Below are 16,958 nucleotides of genomic sequence, written 5' to 3'. Positions count from 1 at the left end.
ACACCTCCTGCAGCGCTACGATGTCGAAACCGCGGATCTTCAGCACATCGGAGAGTATGCGTGTGCTTCCGATGAAGTTGAGAGATTTGCAGTTCCACGTACCGAGTTTCCAATCGCTAGTCCATTTCCGTCGCTGTGGTCTTTGCCGATTGTTCCGGTCCGTATTCTCTCGTTGACGTTCCTGTGCTGGTGTATTTTTACGGCTGGCTTGCAGGGCCTGACACCAACCCCCTAGATTTCCGGAGGACCATTCCCCCTAAATGTTCGGAGGGCCATAGTGCGCAGTTTAGCTTAGAGTCCTTCTCTGGCACTCGGACGATGATCAGCCGCCCCTGACATGGGAAACAGACGCTGTTGTGAGCCGCTCCTAACATGGAGTACAGACGCTCAAGGTTTGCAGAAGCAAACCCCCCCTTCCCTGTCAGTATACGACCAAAGTTCCCACCGGGGGTTGGTTACCCGATCTTCCCTAAGGTTACTCGTACCCCGGCCAGTACCACGAGGAGGTAGGGATAGGAGTTGCTGGGCAAGAGGCTAAGGACCACACAAAGGGGTCTATTTTATTCCTGTAGGTACGCGAGGTACCAATGGTACGCCATGCCCAGCCATTTACCGTGTTTTCAGGAGTTACTTTTCTAAATATTCTATGAATTCTGTGGATATCTTCAAAGAATCGCTCTATATTGTTCCCATTGACTTTTAAGAAAATTCACCAGCAATTTTTCTTTATAGAACCAGTAACAGGTTAGTAGAGTTTTCTAAAAACATATATCTAGAATATTATCCACAAATTTGTTATTAATTCGACAAGGAATGTATACTTCCAAGTATGTAATGTTTTCCGTGAATTTTTTTTGCTATTTCTTTATAAATATCTCTAGAGATTAGACCAGCATACAGCGGCGACATTTTACTCCCTTAGTAGGGTCAGGTGACACTAGTCTGAAACGGCGAGTGGGCCAATGACGCAGGCTGCTCCCGTCCCGTAAAATCGTGGCAGACCTTAGAGTACGTTCAAGATCCGTCACCTGATTGTTCCACCTAGGCGGGAGTAGGCTCAGATGCCGCTACCTGACTTGCGTCGATACGGCACTGAACATAGTACCCCATAAAGGACTATGTCAACCCTAGCATGGCCTCCTTGCTTGTATAGATAACTGTTCAGGACGGCACCCAGTCGTCCGAATTATTAGCTGCGGGGCGAGCGCCAGCAACGGCTGAGTGACCGGCCGTCCAACGAGAGAAACTGACTCTGCACACCACACATATCACACTCAGTACCATTTGAGACAACACAGCAATCACACACGCTAGTTGGACGAAAATACGAAAAGTGAAAATATAAATTGTTAGTTTGTTGGACAGGACAGGACTTAGTACACGAAAAGGACTGAAAATGTAAGACAAACAATCATGCAAATATGTACACTAACCAACTTACGACTTACAACTAATCATGCAACATTAACTTAAAATTAGTGAACTAAACTTACCAAATGTTAACTTAAATCTAATGGATTAAAATGAAATTTCAGCTAAAAGCGAACTCTACCACAAAATCCGAGTTTTGCTAAACGGATGGTCCGAAATCCCATCACCTGTGCCAACAAAATCTTTTAGATTTTCATCTGTGAAAGCAACAATTAGCTGCGATCATCGCAATCTTCGCCACGCGGGTGCAGCAGTTCGCAATGGCGGCGGCCACATTTACTTGTGTATGCGGTCGGTCAGGTGAACCCGATGAAGAGATGCTGCAGTGCAGTGATTGTTTGCGACGAATTCATCTCGCATGTGCTTCATCTAGACGTTCCATTGGTGGAAGCTGCGTTGTGTGCGTTCGGTGTATGGAGAGGAATCCCCCAACGGCGCGGTCGCTTTCGAGGAGATCGTCAAGTTCGACTGCTCGTGCGAGAATTCTCCTGGATCTGAAGCGGCTGGAAGACGAGAGGATCCTGCAAGAAAAGGCAGCCGAGGAGAAGGTTTCGCGTGAGAAGGAGTATCTGGCGAAAAAGTACGACCTGATGCAGGCCCAGCTAGAGGAGGAGGAAGAAGGCAGCTTGAGAAGCCGTCGCTCGATGTCCAGTATCCAATTAGTGGAACAGTGGCTTCAGAACGAACCCGTCGCAAATTTAGGCTCTGGCATCGGATGTAGTGGCATTCCCGCTGGCACAGAATTACGCACCGGTACCGTTCACAAGCAGAAACCATCGGCTACAACGACATTCGCTGCGGCTTCAACGCCGAAATCCGGACAACAAGTAGAGCTCACCTTCGGGCTAAATCCAAGCCTGCCACCGGCCCAAGGCGCGACTTCTGAAGCAAATTGTGGGCAACCAGCTGAGCCGGAGTTCCACGCGCAGGATCCACTGGACTGGAGCCTAACTTGGGACGTACCTGTCGTACCTCAACCGCTACCGAAAGGGCAATTCGCTGTGGACTTGCAGGAAATTCAGCGGAAATTCCTTGGCGTACAACTATGTCCGCCAAAGCCATATACACTGCAAGTGGGACCATCGTCGTCAAGCCAACTTGCGAGTGGTAACCACCCGGTTGCCAATGTCCATGGAACAAGTTCGTCGCAGCAGGAGAATATCGCTACAATACCAGCGACGACAGGTGGTCCACAACCGTGCCAGGTAATCTTGGATCCAACTGTCTCTCAGCACGACCAGTCGTCCGGCCTCGAAGCACTTACCACTAAGCAGTATGCACCAGCAGCAGTTACCACGGTGAGTCAATTATGCTCTGATTATATTATACCACAAAATAGAACAAATGCATTGCATTCGAATGCAACGTTCAAAGTACCAAAGCTTTCTTCATTAATTGAACACACTCCCTTCGGCGTAACCGAACCATACAAGCCCCCCCAGCCTCTTCGGAGCGATACATCAACGTTTCACCCAATGTACAAAAGCACCCCCTATGTCCGCCCCGTTACTGCCCCCTCCGTGCACTTCGCTGATCATCCAGTTGCTTACTCTTCCGGTTTGCCAATATTGCCCAATGTACGAACAGTTCCGAGTAATCCGACCCCAGTAGTGTCTTCAATCGCCGTCAATAGTGGTCATACGATTCCGATTCTGCCTTCCGACTCAACAACAGTTGTGCGGTTTCTCCAATGGGGAAAATTTGATGCGTTTGCAGCGGAGTCTTAAAGGTAACGCACTCGAAGCAGTAAGGAGCTTGCTTCTGGAGCCATCGTCGGTCTGCAGACTCTTTATGGACGGCCGGATTTAATTATCAACTCACTTCTGCACAAGGTTCGCGCAACTCCGTCTCCGAAGCCGGACAAGTTGGAAACGTTGGTATCCTTTGGCCTTGCATGCCAAAACCTTTGTGGCCATCTTCGTGCAGCGGGTCAGCAAGCTCATTTCTCCAATCCAGCTTTGCTTCAGGAGCTAGTGAACAAACTGCCAGCAAATATTAAGCTTGATTGGGCGCTCTTCAAGCAAAAGTGTGCTACAGTCGACCTTGGAACCTTCGGTGATTACATGGCACAACTAGTGGTAGCTGCGAGCGATGTTGCTTCCTTTCAACCTTCCGAAGAAACTCGCTTCCAATCGGATAAACGAAAGGGTAAGGAGAGACTCTTTGTCAACGCACATTCGTCTGGCACCCCGCCGGAAAACGTTGGAAGACGACAACAAGCTGGTACCTACGAGACCAAACAGAATCAGCCAAAGCCGTGTCCCAGTTGCGAAAAACCGGGCCACAAGGTACGAGAGTGCGACGCTTTCAAGAAGTGCAGCTTAGAAGATCGTTGGAAGCGCGTTCAAGAGCTTTACCTTTGTCGGAGGTGCTTGATTGCGCATGGAAAGTTCCCTTGTAAGGCGTCGTTATGCGGTATGGACGGTTGTGAAGAACGACACCATAAGCTGTTGCATCCTGGAAAGCCAGAGCCAGCGAAGTCTTCGAAGCCAACCAAGCCAACAGAAACGCTCAATATCCACAATCAACGCAAGATGACAACGCTTTTCCGTATAATAGCGGTAACGCTATTCGGAAACGGAAGGTCTGTCCACACCTTTGCGTTTCTGGACGAAGGGTCTTCTTCCACGCTGATTGAAGCTCGGGTAGCCCGCGAGTTGGGAGTTAAAGGAGAGATTTATCCGCTTTGCCTGCAATGGACAAGTGACATAGAACGGACTGAAGACAAGTCACAGTTGATTCGACTTGAAATTTCTGGTCGAGGAACGTCCAAACGACATGTGTTGAAGGCAGCCCACACGGTAGAGAAGTTATGCCTCCCAAATCAAACTCTACCCTTTGATCAGCTGTCGGAACAGTTTCCGTACCTCCGTGGCCTGCCCATTGAAGGATACAGCAACGCCACGCCAACCATTCTCATTGGTGTGGACAACACGCATCTGAAAATTCCTCTAAAGATCCGGGAAGGAAAAATCGGTCAACCAGCGGCAACGAAAACTAGACTTGGGTGGACTATATACGGCGAAATCCCTGGGGAACCTTCTTCAATAGAACGTTTCCACTACCATCTGTTTGAGGAACGGCGTAGTCCCGACGACGAGCTCCATGCCCTGGTGAAGGAGTTTTTTTCGGTGGAAAATGTTGGAGTTTCAGTCGTTCCTCTCCTGGAAAGTTCCGATGAGGTGCGATCAAGAAAAATCCTCGAAGAAACGACTGTTCGCCTACCTTCTGGACGATTCCAGACCGGAATGATCATATCGATTTTCCAGACAGCAAACCCATGGCAGAAAATCGTCTGAGGTCATTAGAACGACGTTTGTTGCAAACCTGAGCTTTTCGAGAATCTCAAACAGCAGATACTCGAATACGAGGAAAAGGGCTATGCTCATAAAATCACACAAGATGAGATCCTCAACTCTGATCCCAAGAGAGTATGGTACTTGCCATTGGGGATAGTTGTGCAACTCAAGAAACCCGGGAAGGTGCGGATTGTATGGGACGCTGCAGCGGCAGTACGGGGCCAGTCACTTAACTCTGCTCTGTTACCCGGACCGGATCTTCTGACTTCCCTTCCGTCGGTTCTCTCCCGATATCGACAACGCCAAGTTGCGATCAGTGGTGATATACGGGAAATGTTTCACCAGCTCCAGATCAGGCCCGAAGATAAGCAGGCACAACGTTTCCTTTTTAGAAGCGATCCCACCAAGGAGCCGGATACGTACGTCATGGACGTTGCTACATTTGGTGCAACTTGCTCACCCTCCTCAGCACAGTTCATCAAAAATCAGAACGCCAAAAATTTCGAGGCCGAGTACCCCGAAGCAGCTGCCGCTATCGTCCACAATCACTATGTGGACGACTATTTGGATAGTCTCGACACCATCGAGGAGGCAATAGATATTGCACTGCAAGTCAAAACGGTGCACGCCAAGGCCGGGTTCCATATACGGAACTGGATGTCCAGTTCCAAGGAAGTCCTCTCACGGGTCGGGGATTCCGCAGAAGAACAACAGAAAAGCTTCAAAACCCATTCTGCTTCGACCTCGGAACGCGTTCTTGGGATGAGCTGGTTTCCCAGTTCAGATGAATTCGTCTTCAACGGATATTTCCGCGACGAACTGATGCCACTATTTCACGGAGATGTTATACCAACGAAAAGGCAGCTACTGCAGGTGGTGATGAGCATCTTCGATCCCCTCGGACTGGTGTCGCTCATCGTAGTTCACGGGAAAATCCTTATCCAAAACGTGTGGAGAGCCAGCATCAATTGGGATGAGAAAATCACTTCAGATCTGTTCAGTGAATGGCGTCGGTGGATCAAGTTGTTGGGACAACTGGATGCAATTCGCAATCCAAGGTGTTATTTTCCGGGATACCATCCGGAAAGCTTCGATTCTCTTGAGCTGCACATATTCGTCGATGCTAGCGAGGAGGCGTACGTGGCGTCTGCGTTCTTTCGAATTGTGGACAGATCCCAAGTGCGCTGTGTGCTGGTTTCATCGAAGACAAAGGTGGCCCCACTCAAACCTCTTTCAGTTCCTCGTCTTGAGTTGCAGGCAGCACTACTGGGAGTCAGATTAGCAAAGTCAGTAGCGGAAAACCACACTCTAGTTATCGTCCGTCGATTTTTCTGGAGTGATTCATCCACTGTCCTCTCCTGGCTGCAGTCCGACCAACGGAAATACCGGCAGTTTGTGGCGTGTCGCGTGTCTGAAATCCTGGACACAACGAAGGTGGACGAATGGCACTACGTACCCTCGCGATTGAACGTTGCAGATGATGCGACGAAGTGGAAAGATGGGCTCCAGATCAACAGCAACCACCGCTGGTTTCGTGGACCGAGCTTCTTATACGACCCTCCACGCACGTGGCCCAAACCGAAGGAGCTTCCTGGTGCAACAGCAGAAGAGCTTCGGCCCGTCCATGTTCATCAGGAAAAAGCGGAACAGCAGTTAGTACAGTTCTGTCGTTTCTCCAAATGGGAACGTTGTCTGCGAGCTGTCGCCTTCGTTCATCGGTTCATCGATCAGCTTAAACGTAAAAGGCGGGACGAAATCACCAAGGATCCACGCATTCTTACTCGAGAGGAGCTCCAGCGAGCGGAAAACACGATATTGCGGCTTGCACAATACGAAGTTTTTGCGGACGAGATTATCACGATGCAGAAAAATCAGTCATTGCCACCGGATCAACATCAGCGTTTGGAGAAAACAAGTAAACTCTACAAGCTAACTCCTTTTCTGGATGAACGAGGCGTAGTTCGAATGGACAGCAGGATCTCCAGTTTCTCTGAAGCGCTGTATGATTTTAAATACCCAGTAGTGCTACCCAAAAGCCACTACGTTACTCAACTGATCGTCGACAGCTACCATCGGCGGTACAACCATTGCAATGGAGAGACAGCGGTGATCGAAATGCGACAGAGATTCCATTTGTCGGAGATGAGAGCAGCTTTTCGGAAGTCTCGGAAGATTTGTTCTTGGTGCCGGGTTTACAAGGCAACTCCATCCGTTCCAAGAATGGCACCACTACCGGAAGCACGGGTGACTCCTTATGTCAAGCCGTTCAGTTTCGTAGGGTTGGACTACTTCGGTCCCCTTCTGATCATCCAGGGTCGACAAGAAGTGAAGCGCTGGGTTGCCCTCTTCACTTGTTTAACCATCAGGGCAATCCATCTGGAGCTAGTGTCCAGCCTTTCTACGGAATGCTGCAAGATGGCTATACGACGCTTCATAGCACGGAGGGGGGCACCTTCTGAGATCTATAGCGATAGAGGGACAAACTTTGTCGGAGTCAGCGGCGAATTGCGAGAGCAGATAAGGGGCATCAACAGTGATCTGGCTTCCACGTTCACAAATCACCCAATGGCGCTTCAACCCACCAGCTTCGCCACATATGGGGGGGGCTTGGGAACGTATGGTTCGTTCGGTAAAGTGTGCTTTGGCTGCGGTGTCTGCCGAACGTAAGCCAAACGAAGAAACTTTGGTGACTCTTCTTGTTGAAGCAGAGTCTGTGATAAATTCGAGGCCGTTGACCTACATGCCGCTAGAGACGGCAGAGCACGAGGCGCTTACGCCAAACTGTTTTCTGCTGCTGAGCACTAGTGGGGCGAATCAACCACCAAGTCAACTTTCGGATGGTAAGTTGGCCTTGCGATCCAGCTGGGCGTTGTACCAGCGTCTACTGGACCAATTCTGGGTTCGCTGGGTGAAGGAATACCTGCCCACCATCACTAAGCGAACCAAATGGTTTGTTGAGAGCAAACCAGTCTCGGCCGGTGACCTGGTTATGATTGTAGAAGACCGACTGCGGAATGGATGGATCAGGGGACGAGTTCTTCGTGTGTTCCCTGGACGAGATGGGAGATGTCGCAGCGCAAATGTCCAGACTGCAACCGGCGTTCTACGCCGTCCAGTAGCCAAGTTAGCCGTCCTAGAAGTGGCGGATACTGCTCGTGAGGACACGGACCAATACGGGTCGGGGAATGTTCAGGACGGCACCCAGTCGTCCGAATTATTAGCTGCGGGGCGAGCGCCAGCAACGGCTGAGTGACCGGCCGTCCAACGAGAGAAACTGACTCTGCACACCACACATATCACACTCAGTACCATTTGAGACAACACAGCAATCACACACGCTAGTTGGACGAAAATACGAAAAGTGAATTATAAATTGTTAGTTTGTTGGACAGGACAGGACTTAGTACACGAAAAGGACTGAAAATGTAAGACAAACAATCATGCAAATATGTACACTAACCAACTTACGACTTACAACTAATCATGCAACATTAACTTAAAATTAGTGAACTAAACTTACCAAATGTGAACTTAAATCTAATGGATTAAAATGAAATTTCAGCTAAAAGCGAACTCTACCACAAAATCCGAGTTTTGCTAAACGGATGGTCCGAAATCCCATCACCTGTGCCACCAATAACCATGGGATCACAAAAGCGACTATTCCAGCGGAGATGGATAGTGGCTCTTAGGTAGGGTTACCATATTTGTTCTTACCGGAAAGAGTACATTTTTTCGAATTCTATAAAAGAGACTGTGATTTTTTACACTAACTGTCATTTCGCCTGGGTTGAATCTTAGCGATGCTTCAACCCAGGCGAATCGACAAATAGGAATAAAATTCCCTGCAGGATGAAAGAGAGGCAGATAGAAAATAGTCATAAATTACTAAAATTTAGTCATTCTGTGACTACTCGTGTTTCTGAGTGTAGGATTCTATTGTACATAGGGACGTTCCGATACTTCCGATATATCGGAATATCGATATTTTGCTTTCGATATTCGATGTTATGGAATGCGATGTAAGATGACGTACGGGATGCCTCTTCCGACGGGTGTTGTTGACTTCGCCGACAGCATTACCCTAGTGATCTATGGCGAATCGATGGAGGAAGCTCCTGGCAAGCGTGGCGCTATCCATACTAAGGTATGTAGGACCTATCTGGTCAGAAGCTGTTAGTACGAGCAAAAACCTAAAGCGGTTGGAAAGCACGTATAGGATCATGTGCTTAAGAGTAGCAAGCGCATACCGAACGGTATCTAAAGAGGCCGTGTGCATCATAGCCGAGGTGGCGTCCATCGGGCTCATCATCAAGGAAGATGTTCAATGCTTCAACCAAAGAGGTAACAGAGGAGTCCGCAATGCGTGTAAAGTGGCAACGCTCAGAGGTTGGCAGCAGGAATGGGATAACTCCACTACAGGTAGTTGGACCCATCTACTAATACCAAATGTATCAGATTGGTATATGTATTTAAAAGAAACCATGGGGAAGTGAATTTCCATCTGACGCAGTTTCTGTCAGGACATGATTACGGCTGTCACTCACATTTTGTTGAAATTGCAGCGTAACTTTTACTCTCAGAAACAAAACGCAGCAATCCAAAAAAGTCAAAGTTTCAAAATTGTCATTAATCATTTGAAGCCCGAACGACGTAGAAGTCAAATTTCGAGAAAAAAAAACAAAATCCTTTTGCCAAAGATGTACCCCGGTGGAGCACTTCCGAACATTTACGACTGCCGTTGTGGACCCTGCGGAGGAGGACCGTGCTGCCCAACATCTCCTGGCCCGTGCTGCTATCCGTTCAGTATCCCAGCACCGTGTGTATCCGCGCGGTTCGTATACGGACATATGCTGTTTGATCACACGATGAGACTACGGAACAGCGGTTTTTACGATTGAATCAAAATGAACCGTGTTTGAATAAAAAATTCATGTCATTGAAACCTGTAAACACTGTGTATCACTCACCTTCATAAACCGTCTCGATTCCGTACAGAGTACGACTCATGCACCCATATCCGGTGATGTCCCCGCGGTAAAGTTCACCTCGGTACAATCGGTCCCTTCCTTTGAGCTGTCCGATCCCATCGATTTGCCCGACCTTCCACATTCCATAGTACTCCATTCCGCCGTACTTTGCGTGCTTGTCGCTGAACCGATACGAGCTGTACCGATACATCGGCTGCTTAGCGGTGTACTCCTTCTTCAAGATCTTCATCACTTGCCTCTTCAGCTCATTCACCCAAACTATCTTGTCCTCCGAATTCATGGTGTAGCATCGTAGGTTCTCTTCCGGTGTGATGATGCTTATCATAAACCGTAACTTCTCCCGGTGCTTGTTCTTCAACGTTTCTTTGATGTCAGACGAAATCCAAATTAGATCCAACGGGTATTCCACGATTTGCGCCCCGGACAGATATGCCAAGCGGTCCGAGAACAGAACGATTCGAGGCGAGGAGAAAAATATATTGATTTCCAGTAGTTTTAGCGGCACTTCAAGCGAATCCAGTATCACTCTACGGTGGGATTCCCTCAGGGCGTACCACCGTAGATTGTCTTCGTTGAGCCAGAAGGCTTTGGTAGCCTTGGTGAGCTTTCCCATCTCTTCGGCTACTTCCTCGTTCATAAAGCGGAGCCACTCGCTTTTCACGTTCAGCAGTCTTGCTTCAACCTCTTCGGGCAGCGATTTGCTAGAATTGACTAGAGTTTCACTCAGTTCGATGGCGTTCATTACATTGTCTAAGTAGATTTGGAGCAATTTCAGCTCCGGTTCACCCATCAGTCCGAGGCAATCGCTATCACTATAAAATTTTATGACCTGCCTATACAAGAAATGGATCTCTTCGTGCAACAAAAGTGACACAATTTTCGTGATATCGTTATCTAAAGCAAATTTGTACAAAGACTTCAAATTCAGCAACATTAGATAGAACAACCTTGTGCACGAACGATAGAAAAAGTGAGGCGACAAAACGTTTGAGGAGTTCTTCAGAATTTTCGCGATATTATGTTCCTTGAAATGCTTCAATAAACTTTGTATCGTGGTTTGTTCTTTGGTGTAGATACGCAACAGGTCCTTGTTCAGTGGAAGGTGATTCACGATAATGAGGCTATCGCTAGCTAATATCAATGGGAGCTCATCCAGTTCGATGTCCTCAGGCAATTCCGGCAATCGCTTCTTATCGGCGCATTCATATCGTAGACTAGCTTCGTCCACCCGGACATCGTGAATCCGCAAGTCGTTAGTAACGAAGTACGTTTCAAAGTTTCCCGACGCAACGTCCAAAATGTTTCGAAAGCGGCTGGACAGCGTCGGAGTGCTACTACTGTTCAGCGACAGGCTGCTGTCCAGGGAGGCCTGGTTCTTGTTGTTGTCTCCCCAAAGATACAGTTGACCTTCGAGCGTCAGGGCTGATGAGTAGTCGCAGCAGGTGGTTATTTTCGAAACGTTGAATAATTTCAGATGGAAGATTTTGTCGCGTCGGATGTGATCCCCGGTACCGAGTTGACCTGTGTGGGAAAGTAAGAATGAGAAAGTGGTTCATTAATGATATTGTCGGTGATTCTAACACAAATTAATAGTTTTTATCTTGGAAATTCAAACAACTTGCAAAAATGGGTGTGTTGACCGGTTTCAGTTCTGGGCTCAAATGGAAGTCGCACAAATCTAGTTTCAAAAACCCAGAAAATAAAGCATTCGCCTATTCTATCTTCCGTGTGTTCAGGCATGTGATCAATAGAGATTAATTCAATAATCTATCAGGACTCGATTTAAGTCAAAAGTGATTCGATCTCAGGACCTCGGCGTGAGAAACATCTGTTCTAACCACTACACCACCAAATAATATAAGAAATCAGCATCATTCGACAGGGTATTATTCATGTTTGTTTTATCTATCGCAATTTTCGGACCAATTCAAATGGGGCTACAGATGTTCCTTCAGGAAAACCTCCAGAGATTCCTTCAAAAAATTGTTTCGAAATATCCCCAGAGACTCTTCCAGAGATTTCACCAGGAATTCATTTAGAGGTTTCTCCATGGATTTTAGCAGAAAATCCTACTAGATAATCTCTACCGTAATCCCTACAGATGATGACGATCAAGCTGTGGACCCACCGACCATAGGAGAGGTTGAAAAGGCTATCAGCGAGCTGAAGAACTGTAAGGCTGCTGGGAAGGACGATATCCCGGTCGAGCTTCTCAAGCACGGAAGCGAGCAGCTTTACCAGTCGATCCACCGAGTACTTCTGAAGGTATGGGAGGACGAAGAATTGCCCACCGGCTGGTTGGATGGCCTCATCCGCCCTATCTACAAGAAAGGGCACAGACTGGAGTGTGCCAATTACAGAGGAATTACCCTGCTGAATTCGGCGTACAAAATTCTGTCACGCATCCTGTTTAACAGACTGAGACCGCTCGAGGAGTCCTTCGTCGGCGAATACCAAGCTGGTTTTCGTGAGGGCCGTTCGACAACGGACCAGATGTTTAGCTTGCGAATGATCCTAGACAAATTCCGGGAGTATAACTTGCAGACTCACCATCTGTTTATTGATTTCAAGGCGGCGTACGACTCAGTGAAAAGAAATGAGCTTTGGCAGATAATGTCTGAAAATGGTTTTCCGGCGAAACTAAATAGGCTGATACGTGCTACGCTGGATGGTTCGAAATCAAGTGTTCGGATCGCAGACGAGGTGTCAACCTCGTTCGTGACATTAGACGGATTGAAGCAGGGAGACGCACTTTCGAATTTACTGTTCAACATTGCACTTGAGGGTGCTATCAGGAGATCTGGCGTGCTAAGAAATGGCACTAATATCACAAGGTCGCACATGCTCCTTGGCTTTGCGGACGATATAGACCTGATTGGAATCGATCGCAGGTCAGTGGAAGAGGCCTTCGTGCCTCTGAAGAGGGAGACAGCGAGGATAGGCCTGACCATCAATTCTACCAAGACGAAGTACATGGTTGCAGGTAGAGATAGAGTCATGCATGGTGGTGTAAGTTCTGAGGTAGTGTTTGATGGGGATGTGTTTGAAGTTGTTGAAGAATTTGTTTACCTTGGAACACTTGTGACATGTGACAACGACGTTTCCCGCGAAGTGAAAAGACGTGTTGCGGCTGCGAATAGGGCCTTTTACGGACTACGTAACCAGCTTAGGTCCCGCAGCTTGCAAACCGAAACAAAATTCGCCCTGTATAAAACATTGATTCTTCCGGTGGCTCTCTACGGGCACGAAGCGTGGACGTTGAAAGAGTCAGACCGGAAAGCTCTCGGTGTTTTCGAGCGTAAAGTGCTGCGGACAACACTCGGTGGGAAACTCGAAAATGGTGTGTGGCGCAGACGCATGAATCACGAGTTGTATCAAGTGTACAAAGATGCGAATATTATCAATCGTGTAAAATACGGCAGACTTCAGTGGGCTGGTCACTTAGTGCGAATGTCGGAAGAAAGAATTGCGAAAATAATATTCAGCAGGGAACCAGGTAGAGGTCGGCGGCTTCGGGGAAGACCACGAATACGCTGGCTGTACGCAGTGGAAGAGGACCTTGCGACCCTAAACGTTCGGGGCAACTGGAGAAGTTTCGCCCAAGACCGACGAAGATGGAGCTCTACAGCCATGGAGCTGTAGCCATCAAGGTATCAAGGTAGGTAATCCCTACAGGAACCCATCAGGGCTTTTGTCAAAGATATATCTAGGAAGAACTTTTGTTCGCCATGAGACATTTTTGACCGGTTCTCCACGATTACCTTCAGAAAATTCTTCCAGGGATTTCTCCAAGGATTATTCCGGGATTTTTGCAAGGATATTTTGACAGGGATTCATTTATTTAGATATTTTGCAAGGAGTTCCGGTAAAATCTTTAATAGGACTCTTCCAGCAATTTCTGTAAGGATCCCTCTAGGATTTGTTTCAGGAATATTTCCAGGAATACTCCGGAACTTTTACGGAGATTTCTCAAGGGATTTTCCAAGCGATTTCTTCTGGTATTCCTTCAGAGATGCTTTTAGAAAATCTTTCGGGGACTTCTCCAAGGATTTCTCAAGGAAAATCTATAGTAAGAAACTTGCAGAGATATCTTCAAGGCATTCTCAAGGAATTGTTCCAGGAGTTACACTAGGATAATCTCTTCAAGGATTACTCAAGATATTTTTCTAGTGATTTCTCCAGAGTTTCCTCCACGGATACATACAAAGATATCTCCAAGTAGTTATCTCGAGATTCATCCAGGAATTATTCCGGGAAATGCTTCCGATTCATCAATGAATAAATACAAAGATATCCCCAAGTAGTTCTCTCGAGATTCATCCATGAATTTTCGAAGATTTTTTCCGGTAGTCTTCCACGATTCGCTCCAGAAATTCTTCCTGGGATTTTATCAAGAAATCTTCCAGGTGTTCGACAACTCTAGAATTCCTCAAGAATTTCATCCAGGAATTCTTCCAGAGTCACCATCAGGAAAATCGCTACATGACATACTCCAAGGATATCTCCAGGTGATCCTGCAGTTGATTTCTCGAGAGATTCGTTCTGGGCCTTCTAAAAATCATTCATCATCATCCATCATCTCCCATGAGTTTCTGCAAGAATTATCCTAACAATTTCACCAGAGATTAATTTAAATAAAAGTCTCCAATACCTCCTCCAGTAAAATCCAGTAATTCCTCTTGGAAAATCTCTTTATGAATTCCTCCAGAGATTTGATTTCTACAGAAATTTCTGAATAGATTCCTCGATTCATCCAAGAACAATTTCTGGGATTTCTTTTAAAAAACTGTACAGGGGGTGGGTTTTCCTGAAATTACCTTAGGGATTACACAGGGGGTGGGTTTTCCTGAAATTACCTTAGGGATTACACCAGCAAAATCTCTACAGTTATTCTTCCTGGGATACCTCCAAGGATTCTCCGGGGATTCCTCCAGATATGCCTCCAGGATTTCTTCTTTAAAGAACTCAGCTAATCTACAGAGAAACCTGCAGAGATCTCTCCAGCCTTTTCTTCTTGAATTTTTCCAAGGATTGCCTAAAAAAATCTCTAATGGTTTTCTTTAGATAAGCTGGTAAAGAATCGACTGTCTATTGTAATTAAATACGCTTCTCGTCTACGCAGACTTTATTAAAAGGAACCGGTGAAAAAATAAAGACTACGTAGACGAAAAGTATATTTTATGTTCCAGGCATTTCTTCAGGAATTCCTCCAGAGATCTCTTGGGAATCTCTCCATAGACTCCTGTACGAATTTCCCTAGGATTTTTTCCGGGAATTTCACCGGGGATTTCTCTAGTCTATCTAGAGAATGTTCTAGATTTTTTCTAGAGGTTCCTCCATGGATTGCTCCAGGAATCCCTCTAGGAACTTATCTAGGGATTTCTCAAAAATCTTCTTCAGGAAAGGATTACCTAGAGCAAACTCAAAAAAAAAAAAATCGCGGTGGAAACTCTGGAGATCTTATTTATTCTTTTCCATCATATCTCTGGAAGAATTCATGCGTGAATTTCTGCAGGAATTTATAGAGGAATCCCCGGAGAACAAACACATTTCAATAAAACAAAATGCAATAATTTCAATATTGCAATGAGTCAAAAAAGACCCAAAGTCTTAGCGAGGAGTGTGAGGGTTAAGGTGAAACAGTTTGGAATCAAACGTTTTTTTCTCTTATAAGCAGGTGAAATCAACTCACCTGTAACAAAACTGAACTGCTACGGCAAATGAAATGTAATATGTTGTTAACAAAATGTTAATTAAATCTTAAATTTGTTTTACCAAATTAGGATGATAGTGTTGTCTAATAACACAGAACACCTAGATGTAAGAAATGAATGTAATGTTTGGAATAATACTAATAAAAAAAAAAGTTTGGAATTAACTTCTAAGATTGCACTAAAACTTAAAAGGCACAAATCTCGCGAAGAAAGCATCCCACAACAGTGCACTTTTTATTTTGGCTTTGTGCACTATCAGAAAGCTTAAAATAAGAAGATCAGGAACATTTGCCAACTATTCCTCCAGTTTTGTGCCTTTGAAAACGTGAGTAGGTGGAGAAGTCGGCCATTGTGCCGGCCATCTTTGCATTCCGAGATGTTTCACCTTAAAGTTTTAGTGAATAATGTTAGAAAGACACGAAGACAATGCCAGGGCTGTTACAAAAATCTTAAAATCGTATCCGCGAAAATCGCGACTTCAGAAATTCGATCCGCGCCTAGGAACTTCAATCCGCGCCTAAAAAAAATCTGTTTCATTGACATATTTACTAGGGTCGATGTACCAATAGCCGCATAGCTAAGAACAAATATTCGTATAAAATCGAAAAATAACGCTAGCGTCATTATTTTTACATCATCTGAAAGCTTTTTATCTTGGTTTTGTGGGAAAAATATGAAAACTGCGAAAACTCATATGTTTGCATTTATTATCGCTTGTGCCACTATAGGAATACATGTGCCTATAGTAGCACTATTTCTAATTTCTGTTCCTATAGTAGCACTAGCATCACGGCGTTGGCAAAATACTAATCAAAATCGTATTTTTACAAAGCTTTTATATTTTTCCTTGAAAGTGTGGATCAAAAGCTTTCGTTTGATGTAAAAAAGTACTTAATTCATTGATTATTACGTATAATAAAAAATAGTTTCTCTCAGTAGTGCTACTATAGGAACAATAGGTTAACTATAGGCGCAAGGGAGCTCAAATTTTAAGCAAAACTAATTATTTCGATCATTTTTTGAACAAAATCAAGCTGTGTATCAATGGTACTTAGATAAATAGCTCCTGACTTTCATGTCAAAAAATATTTTGAAAAGATTCATAGCAAAACGGCCGTAAAAAGCCACTAGTGCGACTATAGGGGACTGCCCACTAAGGGAACACTGACCCTACTCATTATAAAAAATGCGTAAACGTGCTTGATCAAAATCTAGTTTTTAATGGTATTAAGTGATTATTTTCGCCTTATGTTAAAGTATCTACAATTGAGCAAGACAAGTTGGTATACGGATTTCTGTCAACACTAAGGGTAGAGTTAAATTATGAAATATGTTTAATTTACTCCAGTTGCGCCACTAGGCAGGAAAAAACGGAAAAATCCAATAATTCGAGTTTTTTTTATGGAGAAAATCGTATTCAACAATATCACTCGAAATTTATTTGTCATCAACATTTCAATGTATTTTTTATAGAAAATCATGCAATTCAATAAATGGTAGTGTCACTACAAGCAGAAAGGAAG

At 45.5% G+C, this 16,958-nt stretch overlaps 1 protein-coding gene across 1 annotated transcript in view; it reads right to left on the bottom strand.

The window, feature by feature from the left end:
* The window catches only part of LOC5578118 (alsin homolog), a 34,455-nt gene that overhangs the window by 7,447 nt on the left and 10,050 nt on the right, over positions 1 to 16,958 (bottom strand). The window contains exon 2 of the mRNA XM_001656766.2: positions 9,701 to 11,242. Within this exon, the coding sequence (XP_001656816.2) occupies positions 9,701 to 11,242 (1,542 nt within the window). The remainder of the gene's footprint in view (positions 1 to 9,700; positions 11,243 to 16,958) is intronic.

Source organism: Aedes aegypti, chromosome 3 (genome assembly GCF_002204515.2).
Source record: "Aedes aegypti strain LVP_AGWG chromosome 3, AaegL5.0 Primary Assembly, whole genome shotgun sequence".
Taxonomy (NCBI): domain Eukaryota; kingdom Metazoa; phylum Arthropoda; class Insecta; order Diptera; family Culicidae; genus Aedes; species Aedes aegypti.
The sequence above is the reverse complement of the archived record's forward strand: the minus strand, read 5'-3'. Positions and strand labels throughout refer to the sequence as shown.